This window comes from Dicentrarchus labrax, unplaced genomic scaffold (genome assembly GCF_905237075.1).
Source record: "Dicentrarchus labrax unplaced genomic scaffold, dlabrax2021, whole genome shotgun sequence".
Taxonomy (NCBI): Eukaryota; Metazoa; Chordata; class Actinopteri; family Moronidae; genus Dicentrarchus; species Dicentrarchus labrax.
In genome coordinates, this window is record NW_026136723.1 from 16,381,549 (window position 1) to 16,402,865 (window position 21,317).

Consider the following 21,317-nt stretch of genomic DNA (forward strand, 5'->3'; position numbering starts at 1 on the left):
GACAATAACTTCAAATCTTTGATGATTATATGATGATTTATGAACTGAAATAATATATACATTTTTTTTTTTAATCCTAGACATATAAAATACTGCACACACTTAAGTTCACAAAGTTATTACCTCAACAGTTGATTTTTTAGTTACATTTAATTCATGGGATTGAGGGTTGTAGCCAGGAAGTATTGTGTGAGGTCAAACTGAGTCCATCCAGACACTGAGACCATACCCAAACACCACCAAAAGTTCAACACTGTACAAATGTTAAAGGTTATTTCAGTGTACTGTCTGTACATTTTAATTCCCTGTGAAGGTCTAAATGCTTAATTCAAAGCATCTGACACCGCCAGGCCCTGGAATAAAGTAGTGGTGGTGAGTCCTGTATTTATTTCAGCTATTTCCTGAAAGTATTCATATATTACATTTAAAATGACTGGAATCAGATTCCCAGCTGGGTAAAGCAGACAACTGCCCTGGAGGCTCAGACTAATACATACTGATTCTACACAAGCCAATGTAGTTTTGCTTTGCTTTGAAGTATTTTATTATATTTGTGCGACACCACAGGTGTGCAGCAGAGTGCTAACGCACCCTACCAGGCTCTACTGTAGGTAGGAGTGAGCGCTGGAGTGGCCCATGGCCGTGTGCAGCCTGGGCTTGTTGGCGAGGACCACAATGGTGTCCAGAGCAGGCAGGAAACTCTGGTGCAGGTTCTGGCACTTCTGCTCCACCTCCTGGGCTTGAGCATTTTTGGCCAGTTTGCCTTCCAAGATCATCAGATGCCTGCGAGAGAGCTCCAGGTCCTGCCTATAGAGGAAGTTTGACATACATATGTTTAGGATAAAGAAGATAACGGGCTATGGCTACTGTCTGGTATCATTAAAGAGGTAAAATTGTGACCTTGGCGAACAGTCAGACTTACTGAGAGCGCATCAGTACTGGGCGAAGTCCAGCTGCCATCTTTACCAGGTCATGTTTCTCCAGTGTGAGGCTGATGTAGGGCTGCAGGAGGAGGAACAGGAAGAGAATTATTATATTTAAGGCTTTATGTGTTTCTGACTGCAACCATATGTCATTACACGGTGAGGCACTTACCTGGTCCAGGCAGAGCTCACGTCTGGGTCTCTGGTTGAGGATGTCTAGGCGGTGGGTGACCTTGTGCAGCTTGGAATCACAGTTCCTGATCTGACCCAGCAGTTTCTGTACGTCCGTTGTCAGATCAGCAATCTCATCTCGTATCTGGAGACAGAAACATCACAAAAAGTCAAGTACAGTTGTTCTGTGGATTGTAGATTGTGTAAAAGTGTGACTACAACCTGGTAGACTGACCTGCTGCCGCTCCCAGATGAGTGTATCCTGGATCCTGCTGAGCTCATTAATCTTCTTCCTCAGGGCATCCTGTGAGCTGCGGGACTGGCGGACCTGGGCATTTTTCAGCTGGAATAGTCACATATATCAGAAAGGTTATGAGAGACCACCTTATTTTACTAGTTCTGATCATATTTGCAGAATGTCAGTGTTTATTTGGAGGATATTCCTCCCTTTATGTAAAGGTAAATAGACTTCTATGAATAAGAAAGGACAAAAGTTGATTAGACTGATGGCAAGATAGCAAAGCAGTCCTCTACTTAATGACTTAAACTTAAATCTTTGAGATGAAACAAATTGAATATGTACAAAACCGTCCTCAGACTCAGGTCAGGTCAGGAATTTTGAGGTAATGTCAACATTGTCTTACATTTGCCAGGGTGAAGCGCAAGTTTCCCCTGAAGGAAGAAGAGTCCTTAACCAGTTTATCAGCCGTCAGCCTCAGGTCTTTGCAGTGGGACAGCCACTTGTCATAGCTCACATGGTTGGGCTTGTATTGACCGGCGGGGAGCCGGGAGCTCAGGGTATTGAGGTCATAGGCGATGCATTTGGTGGTGATCCTGATGGCTTCACCCTTGTCCCGGAAATCTGCCAGCAGCTGAGCGTGGACCTCTTTCAGAGAGCTGGAGGGGACACACAACAGAGGGAGGTTTGAGTGCAGAGTGATCATAATGCAGACATACAGCTCAGGAGAATGCTTTGAATTAAGAGGTTAATCAAGTAGCAGAAGACTACAACTGAATGTCTGTCGGACCTGAGGTTTTTGAGCAGGATGCAGATCTGCTTCTGGAGGAGTTCTCTGATCTCGTTGGTCAGCTGCTCTTCCCTTTGCAGCTCAGTGAGGACGCGGTCCTGTCTCAGGACTGCTGAGCTCAAACTGTTACCGATCGCCACGCAGTTGCTCATGAGCTGACTGTACAGCTGCTTCTCTTGGAGACAGGCCTCAGCGGTGTCTTTCACCTTAATGGTGTTTACGCAAGAGCAATGTTGAAGACCGATATTTAAGGAGTAAAAGAAGAAAATTTGTTGAATTACAGGGGTTTTATTAGTAAAGTGTCCTGCTATTAACTTTTTAAGTGTGTCAAATAAGTAACTTGTAAAGTATTTATATGTACTGTGTGTACGTACCTGCTCCACTGCAGTGATTTCCCGGTCCACTCGCCCGATGCTCTCAGATATCTGGGCCTGCCACTGGCTGACCTCCGTATGGCGAGAGCCCAGATGCCTCCTTGAGCTACGGGTGGCAGAGGGAATCTACAAAAAAAAACCCATCACACAAATGAATACACTGCAAAACAAATGCAGTTAACCTTACATTTAGCACAGATTTTGCACAGATGAACACAGGAACATGAGTCAGATTATTAACTGTAACAATATGATGGGAGGATCAGTTGATGTTCATTACCCGTGAAATATCTTGACCCAGGGCACAGACGATTTCCTCGTCAAGCTTCAGCACGTTGTTCCTCTGGAGCTGCGGTCTGCTGGACAGCAGGTTCATGTTGGCGGACAGGACAGGCAGAGTGAATCTGACCCCTGAGCCCGTCTGGTCCTCTTTCGGTGCACGACAATGCCTAACAGTGTGTCAAAACATTTATGACCTCATAAAAACATTGATTTCTCTCTCCTCTTAGACTTGAAGTGTATTCAGTGTTGAACCAAATGCTGAGCAGGTTTTTTAGAGATGTACTCACCACATATTTTGTCTTTTTGATGGATGAACTACAGGAATTTAGAAACTAAAAGGTTAGTTGCTGTAACGCTTTCTCTCAGTTGAAGTCAGAACAAGAAGTGAAGTCTGTTTCAGAAAGTGTGCAAACATTTGGAATATGTTCACTGTGACATCAGCACCCGGAACTATGACGAGCAGCTCATTTGCATAAATAAGAACACAGAAGCCTCACGTGTTCTATATGGAAGTTGTTTACATATAAATACACACATGTTTTTATATGTACACTACGGCCTAACTTCAACAAAGATCACAAGTTTGATTCCCACTGATCGATCATCTCCCATAATCCATTTTTTCATATAGGTTTATGATATGGAACAAAGGCCCCCCGATCACCAGGACATTTTTCAACTTAATGAGTAGTGGACAGGAGGAAGGAGGGGAGAGAAACATCACAAAGCTGTTGGCCCCTTGACCCTGTTTAGCTTCTTGCCAGCAGCAGAGAAAGTATTTCTAACCTTTAAAGTCAAAGTAAAAATACTCCATTTAAAGTAACAAATCCTAAATATTACTAAAACCTCTTGGTATAACACAATACAGTTCAACAGCACCACAAATTACAGCCTCCAGAATTAACACACAGTTCATCCGTATAATCTAAATTATAACCTTTTAGAAGGTAGCCTTTATTGCAGGGCTGTTGTATTTACTGCATTAATTTGTGTAATTAAACAGTGTAGTTTAGTGTAATTAAACATGATAGATTATTACCTTGAAAAAAAGACCTATATTTGTTTTCATTTTTTATTTTTCATTTTCAACTTTACTGCTTTATGTAAACACACTAGAGCCCCAGACAAATATCGATAATTCAGAGTTAAAAACTTTGACCATAAATCAGCTTTTTAATACATACTTAACATTTCTCATAAGGATCAATTCAAATAACGTTTTATACAATATGTGCCAATAAAAATTTATAATGTAATATTTTAATATCAGCCAGCCAAGTCATTTGTTCAGATGCAATACACACTGTGGGTCCTGTACGAAAAAGATCAGCAACAACAGAAAGCATGAATTCTTTTTATAGTTTTATTGATGGTAATTACCCATGGTTTTTAATTTTATCACTCATCCAGTAATAATCATGGCTTTAAAATTAAACTGACTTCCTTATCATCCAAAGTCACCCTCGTCCATTTAAACACGCAATAGAAAAATATATACTTAATACTTTGTACAATACTGGTTTTGGTCCAAACAAAAGTGGATCAGAAAAGCCAATATACCTTTAGTCATTAAAGGCTCTCCAATTTGCATTTAAGCTCCTTTTAAATGGATTCGGGCAACTTTGAATATAGGAATTTACATAATAAATTCTAAAGACAAAAATGCTGAATGCGGAGTTGGTAACACAAAAAATTCAACTTCACAGATTAAAAAAAAAAAACATCACTATTTACAGGTTTTTATAATAATATTCAAAGGCCAATTAAGAGAGAGAGAGAGAGAGAGTGAGAGCGAGAGAGAGAGATAAAGAGGGAGAGGGAGAGGCAGAGAGAGGTAAAGGGAGAGTATAAGGATTCAGGAGGAGAGAGGGAACAAAGAGAGTGAGAGAGAGACACGAGGGCACGAAAAGCAGAGTAGTGGAGCGAACCAGAGAGGTCAAAGAATTAAACATGTAACAGAGTTTTGAAAATATGCATTTACAAAGTCTGAAAGGAGTTGAACAAGGGCTTTACCCTCCGGCCCGGTCCATCCTCCACAGTGCATGGATACGTATTCCCCCTCTCCCAACCCCCCCGCCGCCCTCCTTCCTTCCTTCCTCCCCTTGTTTTTGTTTTAAACATTCATTTGCTTGCTCACCTGCTAGCTCAACCAAGCTAGCGGCCCATGCGTTCAGTTTTCATACGCACACCGACACGCAAACCTCAGCATGTACAAAGAAACCAAACACACCTCAAGTCTGTACATAAGAGGGGAGGAGAAAAAAAAATTATAATAAAACAAGCACGCTGCATTCACCACAAAGATTACACGCTCATCCCTGTACATACAGCACACTGCACTGACACCATGGCTATGTCTCCAACGGCACCTTGATTCCTGTAAGAGGAGCAGTCTAAATAGTTTTTAGGATAACCACTGGAGATTTGCCGCACAGCTCTCGCTACCTCTCTGCATATCACAGCTCATAACCTGATCACCCATACTAATTAATAAGATTTTGTGTACACTCGCAACTCTTTAGATTTGCGGTTTTTGCCTTTGTAATTTTATTACAAAAAGTCATGCCTAAAGTCTAGCAGACATTTGCCGGTGTTGAAAATATAGATATGACTGTCTTGCTTGTTTTTTTCGTCATGTTCAGCAGGGGTCCTTGCTTGATTGTTGTTTTCTAAGTCAGTGTCATTATGTTGTCATTATTCAAGTCAACAGTTTTTGTTTTCATGGTAAGTCCTGTGGGATGGTCTCACATATTAACGGCTCCGGTCTACTATGTGAAACCTCTTGAATAATCAGCCCAGCTAAAATACGCTCCCACCCGTCCAGCCCGAGCACAGAGTGGCCTCGGCCCTTCTTCACATGCCAAGTAATTTCAGTGTTTGTCTAGTTAAGACCTTCCAGGACTTTATTCAGTGGGGGATACAGTCAAGTCAAAGTCAAGTCTACTTTATAGTCGAGTCCACAGGGCTCTACTTTCTGCGTCGCACCGCTGTCTTGATCTTCCGCCCGGGAATTGCTGGCTGTCCAGCTGGAGAAGCTGTGAAGGTTTTTGTTGACCTGGAAGAGCAAATGAAATTTCATTATTATAAACATCACAACAAACACCGACAACAGAAACAACTGTCAAATCTGCACAAAGTGGTTCGTGGAGATTGGGTAATATTATCATTTAACAGATGAACAAAACCTCATCTAAGCTAAAACATCAACACAGATATATCAGCCTGTACCATATCGAAACTAAAATCCAGCAATTTGACCCCAACACAGTCAAATGTACATTAGACAAGATGCATGTCTGCCTGAGTTTGTGAAATACATAGGAAACTTAGGTAACTGTTGTATGAAAATGTTTATTTGTATTCAACAGTTATTCTTCCTTTAGGACAAGTTTAGAGCAGATACATAAATCTGTAATTTATGAGGACATGAAGCAGTTAAGACTGAAATAAACATTTTAAATCAAAACATAAGTTATGAAGGCAGTGAACAATGTTTCAGTGTACAGATAGAGAAAAATACTGGCATACAGGTGAACTGAGTAAGTGCAACATACCCAATGTTGAATGCGGGGGGTTGTGCAAAGTTGAATCCACCTCCAGGTGTTCCTGACTGGGGCGCAATGGAGGTGTTGGCAGAGGGGGCAGGAGATGCTGCTGATCCCGCTCCAAAAGTAAACACACCTGAGGTGTTGTTTGTGGCTCCGAATGCACTGGCTCCTCCAAACTGAAAGCCTCCACCTAATGGATTAATACACATTTTTATTTTTAAACTTAACTATAATTTCACCTTCTCATGATAAATATAGCTTCATATGGAGAGGATCAGAGAACCAGATAATTGACTATACAGTTACAGTCACTCACCTGGTGCAGAATTATTAGTTGCCCCAAATACAGCGGTGGAGTTGGCCTGCTGACCGAAGACAGGGGCAGCGTTGGGTTTGGCTCCGAAGGCCGGGGTCTGGGAAGGCGTGGCTGTGAAAGGGGACCCGAAAGATGAGCCAAATGAAGGAGTCGGGTTGGCCCCGAATCCACCAGAGGGGGCTGAGCTGAATGCAAATGGAGAGGGAGCTGCAGACGGAGCTGTTTAATGAAAAAAAGAACGGATTTAAGACACATGGACATATAATAAATATAAAAGATCGATGTAAATCTTTCACTGTTGTTGCTCAGGCCTAAAACAGACATTGTGTTCAAGCCAACCACCTTGAGCAAATACAGACCTGAAGATGAAGCAGCAGGGGGTGCTGCGGCTCCGAAACCAAAGGATGGAGCGGCAGCAGGAGGAGGAGCAGCACTGGCAGGAGCACCAAAGATGAAGGGCTGAGCTGGGGCTGGAGCTGAAGTGGAGTTCAGAGGGGCAGCTGACGGGGCAGGCGGCTGGCTGTCCTGCCCCTGGCCAAACACGAAAGCTGCTTTAGCTGGAGGAGCGTCACTGGAGGCTGCAGCAGGTTGACCGAACATGAAAGTGTTGGGGGCAGCAGAAGGAGCTGGAGCCTGAGTGGAGCTGCTGATGCTACTGCTGGTGGTGGTGGTGGTGGTGATGCCGCCAAACAGACTGGGGGCCGGGATGGAGGAAGATGATGATGTGGTGGAGTTGGTGGAGTTGGTGGGATTAGTGGGATTACTAGCCATAAAGGAAAATGCTGGTTTTGGAGCAGCAGAAGAATCTGTATGGAGAACAAACAGTTGATTAAAACAACAGTTGTGATAATGATTAGAGTGCACCAATTTTACACAAATCAATTTACTGGTTACAGAGAATACTACTCAGGCCGTATTTAGGTCAAATCAGGTGTTATAGGTGTGGCGATTAATCGCAGGTTCATGTGGCAATGTGTGTCTGTGGGACGGGGGGGTGTTTATTTTTGCTTAAGGACATAACACTGTGAAACAATCACAAAGTAATGTTTAATTTCTCAGATTTACCGGTTTTCTTGCTACCGGTGTTCTCTCTGTCATTCAATGTCTATGTAGCTTGAACCACAACAAAAATACAAAATGTTATTTCTCGGATTCACAGGCTCTCACTACCACTGCTCCCTCTCCTACTTCCTCCCTATGCCATTCGACCAGAGCTTAAGAGATCACATAGCACATGTACAAAAATGCGCAAAGTGAACTTATGTTGGGAGAGCAGGCAGAGTGTCAGGGAGTCACTGTGGCAGTCCTAAAACCTCATACAAATAAATAAGAAGAGAGCATAATGGCACCTTGCACTGCACGTATCAGCTCTTTATAGTGATGAGACTTTGTGCATAACGAGCAAACAGTGTGTGCTGCCAAACTACAGTACAATTTGTTTTGCACATCAGGATCAACTTCAACCTACTGTGTGTGTGTGTGTGTGTGTGTGTGTGTGTGTGTGTGTGTGTGTGTGTGCCTACACACCGTCTCAATGCAACAGACAATTATTCGTTTACTTTGGGGATTTTCCCCCACTTTACTTATTCTGGAAAGTTGACGGAGAACAAAGCTTTTTTTTTTTTCAAAAAGGCATCGTTAAAACAAAAACTTGCCAACTACAACCAGTCTGATCTGTTAGCAATTCAGTAGCTCCACTACAGCAGCTGGTAGTTAAAGGCCTTGATCAAAAGGACCTTAGCAGACAGGAAAAAGCATCCAGGAATCCAACCAGCAACTTGTCACACGCTTGCTTCTAGCATTTAGGCTACCACAAGCTCAACTGATTTTAGGGTTTAGGCGCTTACAATTATATCACAGATGTTATTCTATTGTGTCAATACAACTACAAAACTGGATTTTCTTTTAAAGAAATCAGCAAATGAAAAATCATAGAAGAATTAATCATCCAGAGAAAGCATAGCATTCATAAGGGAATTACAACCATGTCAGTGTCCAAACTTTCTCTCACCTGTAGCACTTTGTCCAAAGGAAAAAGCGGGCTTTGGGGCCTCTGCAGTCGATGTTTCACTCTTGTCTGCTGGCTTTCCGAAACTGAACGCAGGTGGAGGTTGTTCTGTTGCAGCGCTGGGCTTGCCGAAGGAAAATCCTCCTGAAGCGGCTGGTGCAGAATCTGCATCTTTACCAGCAGAACCAAAGAGGAAGGCAGCGGCTTCCTTCTTTTCCTCTGGCTTCCCAAAGGTAAATATAGGATCATCGTCTAACTGTTCGGAGACTGTAAGGTACATAGAGTCACGTTGTGGTGTGGTGGTTGCCAAACTTGGTTTGCCCAATCTCCCAAATACAGACCCAGTGGTGGTAGTTGTGGTGGTGGAGTTTGTGTTTGTCGATGTGGTGTCATTTGATGATGCCACACTGTCACTCTTCTCTTGAGAGGAAACAGGAGGAGTGAAACTAACAGAGGATAAGGTGGTGGTGGTGGTGGTGTCTGATGTTTTTTCTTCAGGTTTTGACAGTCCAAAGGTGAAGCCGCCCTTAGAGGCGTTACTTTCTGTGTTAGATGATCCAGTTCCAAACATTATCCCACCACTGGATCCAAACTTAAACCCAGTACCTGCAGCAGGTTGGTCTGACTTTTTGTCATCACTAGAAGCAGCCCCAAATTTAAAGCCCTCAGATGAGCTGCCAAATTTGAACCCTGAAGAAGCAGTAGTGTCTTTAGAAGTGGTTTCTGATGAGGAGCTTCCAAACGGGACTCCAAATTTGAATCCACCTGACGAAGAAGAAGAGGAGGACTCTGACAATGAACCTCCAAACTTGAAACCTCCCGAGGTACTGTCTGATGTGCCAAACTTAAAACCTCCAGAACTAGAGGTAGAAGAGCCTGTGGTCCCACCAGCTGATGAACCAAAAGACGAACCAAAAGCTGAAGACAAACAGAAAATAAATCAAAAAAGGTGAAAGGTGTGGATTAGGTGCAGAATACCTATAAATAGTACCCATCAAAAAACACACAATGCCCCCCATAGTACTCACTGCTCTGAGAGTCCTGATTTACACAAAAATCTTAAAAAATAAATAAAAATACGTGTTACCTTTGGGCTCCAAATTAGCTCCAGGTTTGGCTGCCTGACAGGCAACACACTGTAGATCAGCAGCCTTATTCTGTAAAAGACAGACATCACAATCCCAGGCACCCTCTGGCTTCTTGAACGCATCTCCCAACGCAAACATTGGAGCACTGCTGACTGAAGAAGAGACTCCTGCTGATGCTCCTGTTGTAAGAACGAGGAGAGATAGATTATTTTTAATCAAAATACTGTTTAGTTAATGACACATTGAGCCACGAAAAAACAAAAACTACATTCAGCACTTTGCAGAATATCAAATAGCAATGTTACCAGGTTGTCATTACCTGGTTTAGCACTCATACAGGCCACACACTTTGTGTCCTCTGCCTTGTTTACTACCATACACGTATCACATTCCCATGCACCCTCAGGTTTTTTGAACTTGTCTCCAATTCCGGTCAACCCAGTAGAAATGGGGGTTGTGGGGTTGGATACAGTCTTAACAGCTGAGAAGGCAGAAGGAAGAGTCAGTGAAGGTTTGAGTCCAGTTCCCGGTTTGGCCGTTTCACAGGCCACACATTTTACTGCATCAGGTTTGTTTCGAACAAGACAGGTATCACAGTCCCAAGTTCCTGAAGGTTTGGAGAACATTGTGCCAAAACCTGTGGTGGTTGTAGTGGTGGAGGTGGTGTTCGTGCTGCTCTCTAGCTCAGCCGAGGTGGTCAAAGGTTTACTGTCTATAGATTTGGATAAGGAGGAACTGGGCTGTGGGGTCATACAGCACACACACTTGGTGTCTGATAGCTTGTTCTCGACCAAGCACACATCACAGCTCCAGCCTGGTGGGGCTTTGAACAAACCTCCAAACCCTGTTGAAGAAGAGAGAGAGGAGGTGGTTGTGGTGGTGGAGGTGGAGGGAGTAGTGGACTGTGTGGAGGTCTGTTGCGGAGTGTTGTCTGGGCCTGGGGAAGTCCGAGCAACGGGAGAGGCAAAGCCTAGACATAACAAGGAAAGGATTAAAACAGTGATCAACCATGTAAACCATAACACTGCAGATGTGTAATGAGTTACTGATTCTAACCAGGTGCTTTGAGAAGATCCAGGACACTACCCTGCTTCAGGGTCTTGGCTGGCTTGAACGGTCCCTCAAAATCTTCTGTGCTTTTGCTTGTTGCAGGCTTTGCTGCAGAAAACATGAAATACACAAAGATTAAACTTGAGTTACAGAACAGAATATACAACATACTAGTTGTAAGAAAACTCTCTTACCTGTTGCCGCCATGGGAGTGGCCAGCTTCCCGTTTGACATGGAGGGACCTAACTTTGCTACAGGGGCACTAAAAGTGAAACCAGCCTACAAAAAGGAAAAGCAAATAATAAATATGAATTAGTGTTACTTTTGTTAATAGCCATCTATCTAATTAATTATGAATCATTAAGAGACAAACTGTTTACTTACTGAGGGGGAAAATGAAGGGGGACTAGCAGCAGTTGCTTTGACAATAGGGGAGGAAAATGTAAAAGGTACACAGGGAGGTGTTGAGGCCATTAGTGGCTCCTAAAAAAAGAAAACAGCACAAAAATTAGCAACATGCATTAATAATGTATGTTGTAGTAGAACAAGACAATTTTAATACAGACCTTATTTGTGACTGTTTCCTTAACGGGGGTCACAGGTGTGACATTGGGGGCGTTGCTGATGGTGGTCAGAGGTGGAAGAGGGGAGGTGAAGCTGAAGGTGGGCAAGGCGGAGGTGCTGATGGGAAGTGAAATTGTTGGAAGGTCTGGTACCTCAGCCACCTGAAGTCAGAAAATAAGCTTGAGTGTGTGTCCAACTTTTATAGTGAGAAATGCAAACAATTAGATGCTTGGGCCATTTCTGGCTATTATCTCTCAGACTGATGATGAATCGAGATAAACCTGTTTAATATCAATGTGAATGCATCAAAGCAGATGACCTGATCTGGAATTATGAATTTTCTCCTGTTTTTTTTTACCAATAAGTAGTGGAAAATTAGTTAATAGTTAATTTGATATGAAGCCCTTACCTCTTCCTCCTCAGGGCGTTTAGAGGAAGGCCGTGTAGTGGTCCTCTCTCTCTTCATCTTGCCACCTCCAGAGCTCACGCTGCTGGCTACAGGCGTGCTGGACAGAGGATAGACTGGGACACTGGAGCCCATTGTGCTAGAGAGGTAGACAGTAAAAGGTATAGTAAGTAAAAAAACTAAACATACAGAGAACAATAAGTAGGAATGTTGTGATTAGGTTATACTGCCTTTCTTTATTAATTGGATAAGTTTCTTGGAAATACTTTGCATTTTCCCTGTTTTTACCTTTGAGATGGACCTGGGGTTGCTTCAGGTAGTTTTGGTGATTGTCTTGTGGGCTAAGGGAACAAGAGAGCAACAAATTTAGAATCACGTTTGTATTAAACTCCATTTGTTTGCAATCAATGCACAATGTTGAGGTGTAAAATAATGCATCACTGGATTTCTCACCATCTCTCTTGGGGTCCTGTCCAGAGGTCGGCTTATTCCTCCAGGAGTCAGAGTAGGCCTGAAGGACACAGAGCGGTTTCCTGACACAGATGCTGCAGCGGGAACCACCAGCTTCTGCACCGGTGGGAGGCTAGAATCCATCTGAATTAAAGAAATGGTGGTAAAATGTAAACAGGAGATAAGAATCAGAACGAATGAAGGCGGCATTCTTTGTCTAAAACTATATGATATAGCTAATGCCTCTATGCCACTGAACTCAGTGGGTATATAAATACTATTAAAAACACATGACAAAGCCATACCATTGCATTTATGTAGCCTATTATTCAATATAATGAACATTGGTTGAGCAGTAGCGTTGGGAAATTGGATGAATATATTTGCTGGTTTAACATTGCCGGTTGTCTTTTTTGGCCGATTCTTTCCCATTATTTTGCTAAATTTAATGGTCTGCCTCTAAAGAACGAGAGCCATTCAGTGGCTGGCTCAGTACACACACTGAGCGCAGCACACACACGCGTGACTATATCGGCAATCGTCAATTGTTGGACTGATGGTGGCCAGCTGGAAAATTTTAACATATCGCCCAACCCTACTGAACATTTGATTCCTCTCAACTCAAACATGAAATCGTGTCCAAAAACATGAACACTAACATCTCTAGATATCTGCAGAATTATATTAGAACAAACTACACAGGCTATGTTTGTTGTACATCTCATCAGGCTGCTGCTGCTACTACACACCCACACACACCTACACCCACCCACACACACACACACACCCCCACACACACCTGTTGAAGCAAGATAACTTCTTCTTTTGGACTAGGGATAAACTGATATATTAGCGATGTTAGCTAAATAAGGTTTGGAATAATTTAGAAACAGTGTCTAAATCTATTAATGGTCTGACTATATTTTGGACCCTGTAAAAGGTAAGAACACCAAAGAAAGTACAAAAGGCCCAGTTAGATAGTGAGCTTCAATACACCATTGTTGGGGTAGCAGCTGGGAATGTCTGACAGTTATAACTGAGAGCAGGTCCAGTCCAGAGCTGGCACAATTTAACAATGGACTACACTTCACACATACACACACTTCCATGAGCCAAATACATCATGGAGTCTAGCACATTTTTGCTCTTAAACACTTGCACGTACATGCATGTATGTACAAAGAAAACCTCACACACACAGAGTTGTGAACAGCTGTGTCCCAGCCGAGGAGAATCCTGTTAGCTGGTGTAAAGGAGGCCAACAGACAGTAGGACAGGAAATGACAGGAGGACAAACCACAACAAGTGCTGCTGGGTCTGTACAATGACATCCCTGTTCACATCACTAAAACTTGTGCTACGCTGCAAACACACCGGACAGAAAACACAAGTGAAGTTTGTTTGCTGATGAAGTCATTCGGGGACATAAAGTAAAGTTGGATAGCTACACATAAACAAATGTATTGACAAAATAGACATGAGAGGATATTGTCACAAGAATATAAGAATCTGTACTTACTCGTTTCTTTTTCGACTGGAAATGTGAAACATCTAGATTTGTACCATCCATTGACTGAAAAGAGAAAACTCATGTGAGAAAAGTGTCTTTTATTGTTGGACAAAAATCAAGATGTTTAAAGGTCAGTGTTTCATGATTTGAACATTTTACAAATACTTGTCAGTAGGGAATATTTCCATGCTTTTCTGGTCACACCCAGCGCCTTACTGTAAAATATTCTGCTGCGAACAATGCTCACAATTTCCGATAACGAACGAGACTCCGGCATGCTAACTAGTTACGCGGCCCCGTGCAGTCATAAACATATTAAAAGTTCTTACTGGTGACAGGGGGGATGACGCTGCTGCTGCTGGGATTCTCCTGGCATCCTGTAGAAGAAAAGTCAAAATTCAGTCATTTTTGGATGAATATAATTAAGAACACTATTGACAAATCTAACCACTGTCAGATTAAATATAGTTTGAACAGAGGAAGTGATGGGTGTTGGATTGTGTGTACTTACAGCCAGAGGGCTCGACATGCGCTCCAAGGACTGCAGGATGCGTCTGGCTGTGGCGCTGGTCACCCCACAGGGCTGAGCACCTGCAGGTTTGGCCTTGATCTGTCTCCTCACCGGGGCCTACAGATCAGATTAGCTCATTTAGACTCCATGTGATGCCAGTGTCAGAAATGAATGGTGAGTGTGCGTGTTCACCGTGTGAAATTATTTATACAATTTTAACATTTGGCTCTTGATACAGGAGTCTCAGTTTCAAGCCTATATGGTCTTCACTAGCTCACCTGGTACGGTGTTCCAGGACGAGTGCGAGCGTTCCTGACTGCAGCAGCACCACCGTATGTGGTCTTCCCGGGATAGAAGGGTGAATCTCCAAGCTGGCTGGAGTTTAACATTGTGTTGTTGAATGTGGACTGGAAGAAAGAAGGTTAAATTAAAAATGACACTAGGGTCAAGTTAAATGACTTTATTATATTGCTAATCCATGGTGTTCCCGTTTTTTTGTAATGCATGAAATAAGGGAAAGTAGGCTCAAGCAGAAAGCAAAACAGTGTCATGAGTGAAACTGCAAATATATCCTTTCTATTTGCAATAATTAACATCAATATCTCAACATCTTTACCCCTAAAAATCCAGCTGCTTTCTATGATGTAAATATATCACCATGCAGTGGGGTTTGATATAATGTTTGTTGTAATGTTTAATGTTAATCTGATGCAACAAGCTCAGACTTGTTTTGTCACTCTGAAGTGTGTTTTAATCATTTTAATACTTAACTCAGTCACAATGAACACTTGTGTAGTTGTGAGTTGTCTAGACTGTGTTGCTGTGATGTCTGGCAAGCTGCCATGCACTTAAAAGAAGTGTACAGCATATTGATCACAGTATGGCTATGAGCAGAGTGATTTTAACATCGATTTCCCAGATAATGTGTGTCAATAAATAATAAAGATAGAGTTGAAACTTGAGACATTTATCTACACATAAAAAGCATTGGTCAGTGCAAAATTTGTAGATGTCTGTGGTACACTTGACTAAAAGAATTTGGTGCACTGACCAAATTCCATTTAGTGTCGAAGTGGGTCACTGCTCCAACAGCACAGCCCTAGATACAACCCTGACGCACCAAAATGCAGAGCTTTGTGGCACAGAACTCTTTTTTTTTTTTTTTTTTTAAACTGTTACATGCTGACAGACTCTGTATCTAAATAGGCAGACACACAGATACTCACATTGGAGGAAGTTCCAAATACAGACAGGTTGAAAGCAGGCCTTTTCAGACTGGACTGGGCAGGCTGAGGCCCAGAGTTTGTTCTGTCTGTCTCTGGAGACCAAAGTTGGGGAAGTGAAGCCGTTTTGGAAGTGGGGATATCTGTAAAAGAGGCGAAAAGGGGAGATTTGTAACCAATGCAGAAATCTGATTTAATGGCCTAGTCTCTGCATTCCAGGCCTGAGCCAATCCACACATGAAAAATATTGTCATCTCCACTAACCTCCATCTACTGCAACATTATTAGTTTGATTTACAAATTATTCCTTTGATCTAAAAACTGCTATTCAGGCTAACAAAGAAAAGAATCCAGATCATCACACAGGAAAAGCGTGTTGGTCGTTTCACACATTTAAATAAACAGCAGAATGAGCAGTGCAGATGTGTCCAATCACATGCCAAGTACAGTCAACAATCTGCCCTCAGCAGGTGATTTCCCACCACAACAGGGGATTCCCCCACTACATAAAGGTGTGCCAATCAGTGGGTGGAGCCTTTGGACTGTTGGACCCCCAGATTGGTGAATGATACATAATAGCTGGTCAAGTGTATTTTCACTTGTTACACATTTTATTTTTGCATCTGCAAATTCAAAAAGATTCAAAACTGCATGCAAGAGAATATTTTGCACCATGCAAAAAAACATCTATTGGACGCCAATAAAAAACAGCCAAAAAGTGATTGAGAAAGAAATGATGATGAAAACAAACAATATTTGTTGATCCAAAGAACACCAAAGTGTTAAATCTACTTCATCCACTGTCCAAATAAATTACTGAGAACATTCATTTTTTACTTGAGAGCACTTCCATTCGGTTGTTTACACACATTTACAAGGTGAGTCACATCGCAAATCTCTGGACACTTTGCCAACTTGACTGTAGTTCTAACATCAGTTCAATCACCTCAATACCACCCACTTTTTTATGATTTGGAATATCAACCTATGGTGTAATTATATCTATAAAAAAAGCCCACACTTTTAAAGACACCCAAACACACATCTCCTTATGCACAGAAGATTTGTTTGCTTAAATGCTCTGCCTTTACCTTTATCAGAGGCGCGTGAGGAGAAGCCGCTAGTGGTGGAGATGTTATCATCTTCATGCTGCGAGAGGTTGATTTCTTTGACCAAGGAGAAACCCGTGGAAAAAGGCCCAGGGGCTGAGGAGGTGGAGGGCTGAGAGAAGAGGCTGCTGGAAGCCCCCAGGGTCGGGGAGGAGGCATCAAGAGGGGGAAAGTGGAGGTGGGAGCGACTCAGAGGAGGTCGAGAAAGCACAAAGTCCTGAAAGTTCAGGGATGCCCGGCTGGTTGAGGGCTCTGTGCAAGAGAAGAAAGAAGCCAGAGGTGAGCATCATCATGTATGGATGTAGCTAGCTAAACCTTTTGATGACCTATGAGAGTGACTGAGTCCCTCACCTGTGTTACTGGTGCTTGGCTCCGGGGAGTCGCGTCCATCAAGGGGAGGCGGCCCCTCTTCGCTGCCATTAGGAGGAGGCGGCGGCAGCTGGCAATTCTGCTCTGTCCCCAGTACAGCCCCTCCTCCTTCAGGAGCATCTTCATTCTTAAAGTATTTCTGCAGCCAGGAGGGAACGATGCTCTTCACTGTGTCTGTCACTCGACTGATAAGGCCTGACTGCTGCTGATAAAAACATGAGAGGAAGCCGTGAACAGAGGGATAAAATGTGTGAGAGGCAGAAACAAACACGTATAGAAAAAACAAAGACCCATTAACGCAGGCCATTATCTGTAGTCTCATTAGAAAATTCCCTTGACAATCAGCATTAGATAAAAATGTAATGCATTAAAACGCTGCTACATATGAAACAGTTTTACTGGATGAATCTTGGTGATTTATTTTTCAACTACTAACACAAATAAATAAGACGTGGGATTTAATGCAAAGCAAATCCACATAATTTGTCTTTTTCGAATAATATAAAACAGTTTCTTCTTCTTGTCATTTACAAAATACAGCAATCAACACCGCATTTTATTATTTGAATCAGCTGCACAGCCACACTTGCAATGAGAAGCCATTCGTCCTCCCCAGTGCAAAGGAAAACACAAGCTCAGTATGACAGAAACTGGGTCAGGCCCTGTGTATGCTTCTCTGAAGCAGTGACGCCGGTCTGCACTGTACTGAGGTCTAGTAATGGATGTTCCAGTTGATAAGGATGAGTCTTGTCTCCTACGCCACACTTAAAAGACAACAACAATTAAAATATAGGAATTAAATATCAAGAAAGCTCTCTTGTGTAAAATGAATGAGCTGTAGCAACTGAGTGAATAACTGCCTCTCCATTTAGGGCATGTTCCACGTCTTAACTGACTAACTAGAATATATCCACCATCTCTTGCAGACACATACAGACCGAATGCTCGAGGCCAAATTTCATGAATAATGTCCCCACTGGATGGAGCAGTAGTAGAAGAGGTCCAGCAAGCCAGAGATAACAAAAATTAAATCTGTGTATGTACTGGAGAACAGTGCTTGGTGCTTTTTCCTTGTGTAAACATGGCACGTTTTTATTTATAAAACAGTTTTTTTTAGCTCTTAAAGGAATGATGGAGGAGGTAAAGGTTGAGAAAAAGGGCTAGCTAGCAGGTGCATCAAGAAATGTACACTGTCTAATCCGCGGTAGCCTTCAACTCCCGATAAGAGCAATATGTGCCTCTTACTTTAGGCTTATCTATGAAATACACCTGTGGGGCACTCTGCACTTTAACCCATGTGCAAATATACACAACTTTAACCAGTCATAACCACCACAGTGCTACTTTACTGAGCACTACATAAGCTATTGTTATAAGGATTTAAGGGTGCCGCATTTCTGCTACGCACAGGGTCAGGTGACTAAGCGACCTGTGGTTGACTGCGATCGCTTTATCTGGGAGGAGCTATCAGGTCGATCTAAAACACAGACTGAATATGCTGGAGTATATCAGTGAATCTATCTTTTGAAGCCAAAAATAAACTTTAAATAAACACCTGTTTAGAACATTCAGTCAGTTGTACTGTTACATTTATGCCGAGTGAAGAGGTGAGTATTGACAAGAAAGACTCTCACATTTACGACTTGCAAATTATTTCTCAAGTTGTGAGATGAATTAAGACTGCAATGGCACAAATGTTACATGTCTCATCACGCTTCTGCTTTTTAACTAGCACTGTTGTGTAAACCAAGCTAAACCCATCTTTTAAGGGCAGCTTTACACAAGATGTGGATAATAATTGTTTTTGGCTGACTTCAGTCCAGACACAGTTGTATGGACACATGAACATTTAAAGATGTAATCATGACTCCATGAGGCATGACTGAGGAACTGTTCAACTCATATTTGCATTTATTCAAAATATTGTTACAAGTTCATGTTTGTCTGTTATTATGTTTGTTTGTTGTTGCCACAAATGCATTCTTACACTTAAACTCTTTAACACTCTTCATTTCAACACTCAAACATGTATCCATGGAGGTAAAATCTAATGATCTGGTTGTTGAATTTGGATCAAAACTGTAACATGACAACCTGATACTGATGCCACATGCCAAGCAAGCAGCATTTGTAGCATAAATTATACAACTATGCAGTGCATACATGTTGAACTACAGCAGACACCATTAAGCTCAGTATTGACTCAGCTCACAGTTTATTAGGTCAACCTAAAACTGCAAAGACTAATTCATCAGCCCTGCCCTAAATTATAATGTTCATAATGTTTTTTTTAAACTGTTTTTAAAAGGTGATGATTCAACTTACTGAGAGAATTCAAATTTAAAACAACGCAAAAATCGTCTGAATCTTAAAACTGAGATTTAAATTACAGATTATATAGATATCTCTGCTAAGGACTCCCCATAGTATCGCATACGAGAACAAGGGGCCCCAATGATAAGACATTATAGATGTGGTCACGTTTCTCAACACTAAAGATGTGCTATCTTCCGTTTAGTTTGTTTTTTGGGGAAAAGACTAAACAAAAAACTATTGAAAGTGCAGATAGGGTGTCAAAATATTTTATTTTTAGGCAATATCACCTAGCCCTAACTTGAATTGGTAATATTTGTTTGTATAAATCGCTGTATAATCACCATATCACTGTAGGTCAATAAGAAAATATGTAAATCTATATATTGTGCATAAAATAAAAACTGGTTAACGTCTACACAAACGTAGATAACTAATGTTAATGTTAGCCATAAACAATAACTATCCATCTAAATCTTGTTTACTAGGCTTAACTGGTAAAATGTTAAATAAGTATATTTAATTGGTGGTCGACTGGTTACAATGCTCAACTGGTTTTATCTATTTATCTTCAGACTGTCAAAGAAACTTGTCAGCATCATTTTTAAAGCAGGTTTTACAGTTCAGTTGCCTCTCCAGTCAGACATCACACTGGTAGGCTGACATTCACATAAACAAACTCATTTATAGTTCACTACAATATATAAATATAAATATAAATAGGTCAACACCATGTACCAAAACACTTGTCGTCCACTGTTAACGTTACAGGTCGCGTTTAAAGCCAACACTGGTTGATGTACCGGCGGCAAGTGACTCCACTGAGGCAACCATGTGGGTTCCCAATCAGCCAATGCTTCCTGCGCAATCCAACTGGCTGAGATTTAGCTAACCTTAGCTAGGCTAACATCCAAAATGATTTCCGACAGGCCAGAAAAACAATCTTAAAATATAAGTGCATGAGAGGCAGCTAGCTATAGCTGTGCAAGGATGCAATCTGGGACCACACGATCGTGTCACTACTACCGGCGACGGTGTGAAGCCCCCAAACTCGAGAAGAGAAGACAACAATGCGTTGCTTGCCAGAGCTAGCCTGTTAGCAAGCATTAGCTACACCACTTCCTTGCTCTGCGCTAACAGCTAACAGCTAACAGCTAGCTACCAGAGCTAAGGTTGATTGTCTCAACGTGCCCGGCGTGCTCCTGTACGCTACCAAATATTGGTTAACAAGTCTAAATGACTCCCTCTGTCCTGATCTGACCTGTCAGGTCCGGCTCGTTTTGCTAACCTATAAGCCAGCTTGCTAGTTAACTAGCATTTCCTGGACATGCTAGCAGCGCGTGGAGGCCACGAGCGCTAACGGCAGGCCGTGAAATGTCTCCAACAAACAATAACAAGAGCTCCGAGATAGTGGCGAAACAATCACCGCAACGTCCTCGACACGGGCTTTTAACGGGGGAACTTTCACTCAGTTTACCTGTTTACTCTTGGCGTAAGGTTTAGAGGCGATGTGATATCTCCGGCTTCTAATTTTCCCTCCACCCGTGGCCGCCATGGCTCTTTCGTCTGAGTGTCTGTCGGTGTTTCGGCGCCGGATAGCTGTCATCCAGCACAGCGGCCGAACTCACAGAGGGATTGTGGGAAATGTAGTAGCTGAACATAACAAAGAGACAGGTTTTTTTTTTTTTTTACCGCCTGACCTGGCTGTAACATTATTTTATGTCCTGTGACTGTAATGTAGTTGTATTTATATTGAACATAATTTATAATTTAAGTAAACTGTAGCTGAAATTATTGTTATGTTAATTACAGTCAACCCAGTTCCTTTGGGTTTTATATTGTTGGTCGGAAAAATCAGGATGTTTTTAGCTCTGAAAAACGTATTGATTAGCTGGTTAATTAATAAAATCGTTAGTTAAAACAATAATGGAAATAATCATTAGTTGCAGCACTATATTGTCCCTTTATCCACTGTAATGAGACCTTTGATTAATAAAAATCAGTGGGTACATAATGAAGATACTGTGAGTCTAGGAGCATTCCTGTGGTATTACTGCAGTGTTGTGTGGTTTGT

At 42.1% G+C, this 21,317-nt stretch overlaps 2 protein-coding genes across 3 annotated transcripts; both read right to left on the minus strand.

Moving 5' to 3' along the window:
• Window positions 1-131: 131 nt before the first annotated feature.
• Window positions 132-3,984, minus strand: LOC127357661 (uncharacterized). The gene is made up of 9 exons (XM_051390002.1): window positions 3,066-3,984; window positions 2,777-2,945; window positions 2,497-2,622; window positions 2,123-2,328; window positions 1,739-1,991; window positions 1,330-1,437; window positions 1,096-1,239; window positions 923-1,002; window positions 132-807 (listed from the first exon to the last, which is right to left on the minus strand). Exons 1-9 carry the CDS (start codon window positions 3,068-3,070, stop codon window positions 603-605), a joined length of 1,296 nt encoding a protein of 431 aa, XP_051245962.1. The 5' UTR covers window positions 3,071-3,984; the 3' UTR covers window positions 132-602.
• A 143-nt stretch (window positions 3,985-4,127) lies between these two features.
• nup153 (nucleoporin 153) lies at window positions 4,128-20,841 on the minus strand. Of its 2 annotated transcripts, none has more exons than XM_051390001.1 (22): window positions 20,721-20,841; window positions 16,913-17,132; window positions 16,544-16,813; window positions 15,456-15,595; window positions 14,508-14,636; window positions 14,230-14,346; window positions 14,048-14,095; window positions 13,728-13,781; window positions 12,212-12,352; window positions 12,047-12,099; window positions 11,762-11,897; window positions 11,355-11,513; window positions 11,173-11,271; window positions 10,983-11,067; window positions 10,795-10,896; window positions 10,058-10,708; window positions 9,738-9,917; window positions 8,654-9,568; window positions 7,002-7,448; window positions 6,643-6,861; window positions 6,333-6,516; window positions 4,128-5,833 (listed from the first exon to the last, which is right to left on the minus strand). In XM_051390001.1, the coding sequence occupies exons 1-22, from the start codon at window positions 20,796-20,798 to the stop codon at window positions 5,746-5,748; spliced, it is 4,515 nt and encodes a 1,504-aa protein (XP_051245961.1). In that variant the 5' UTR covers window positions 20,799-20,841; the 3' UTR covers window positions 4,128-5,745. The 2 variants fall into 2 exon arrangements, with proteins under 2 accessions (XP_051245961.1, XP_051245960.1); XM_051390000.1 differs by having other exon boundaries at window positions 16,913-17,135; window positions 20,721-20,839.
• Between the last annotated feature and the right edge of the window lie 476 nt (window positions 20,842-21,317).

Excerpts from the sequence above, each read along its gene's own strand:
- nup153 (XM_051390000.1), bottom strand. The coding sequence starts at position 20,798 with ATGGCGGCCACGGGTGGAGGGAAAATTAGAAGCCGGAGATATCACATC. Across the intron at positions 11,068-11,172 it reads CCCCTTCATTTTCCCCCTCA|GCTGGTTTCACTTTTAGTGC; the intron begins GTAAGTAAACAG and ends TCCTTTTTGTAG. Across the intron at positions 9,569-9,737 it reads AGCTAATTTGGAGCCCAAAG|CTTTTGGTTCGTCTTTTGGT; the intron begins GTAACACGTATT and ends GTTTGTCTTCAG.
- LOC127357661 (XM_051390002.1), bottom strand. Across the intron at positions 2,329-2,496 it reads AAATCACTGCAGTGGAGCAG|GTGAAAGACACCGCTGAGGC; the intron begins GTACGTACACAC and ends AACACCATTAAG. Across the intron at positions 1,992-2,122 it reads ATCCTGCTCAAAAACCTCAG|CTCTCTGAAAGAGGTCCACG; the intron begins GTCCGACAGACA and ends TGTCCCCTCCAG.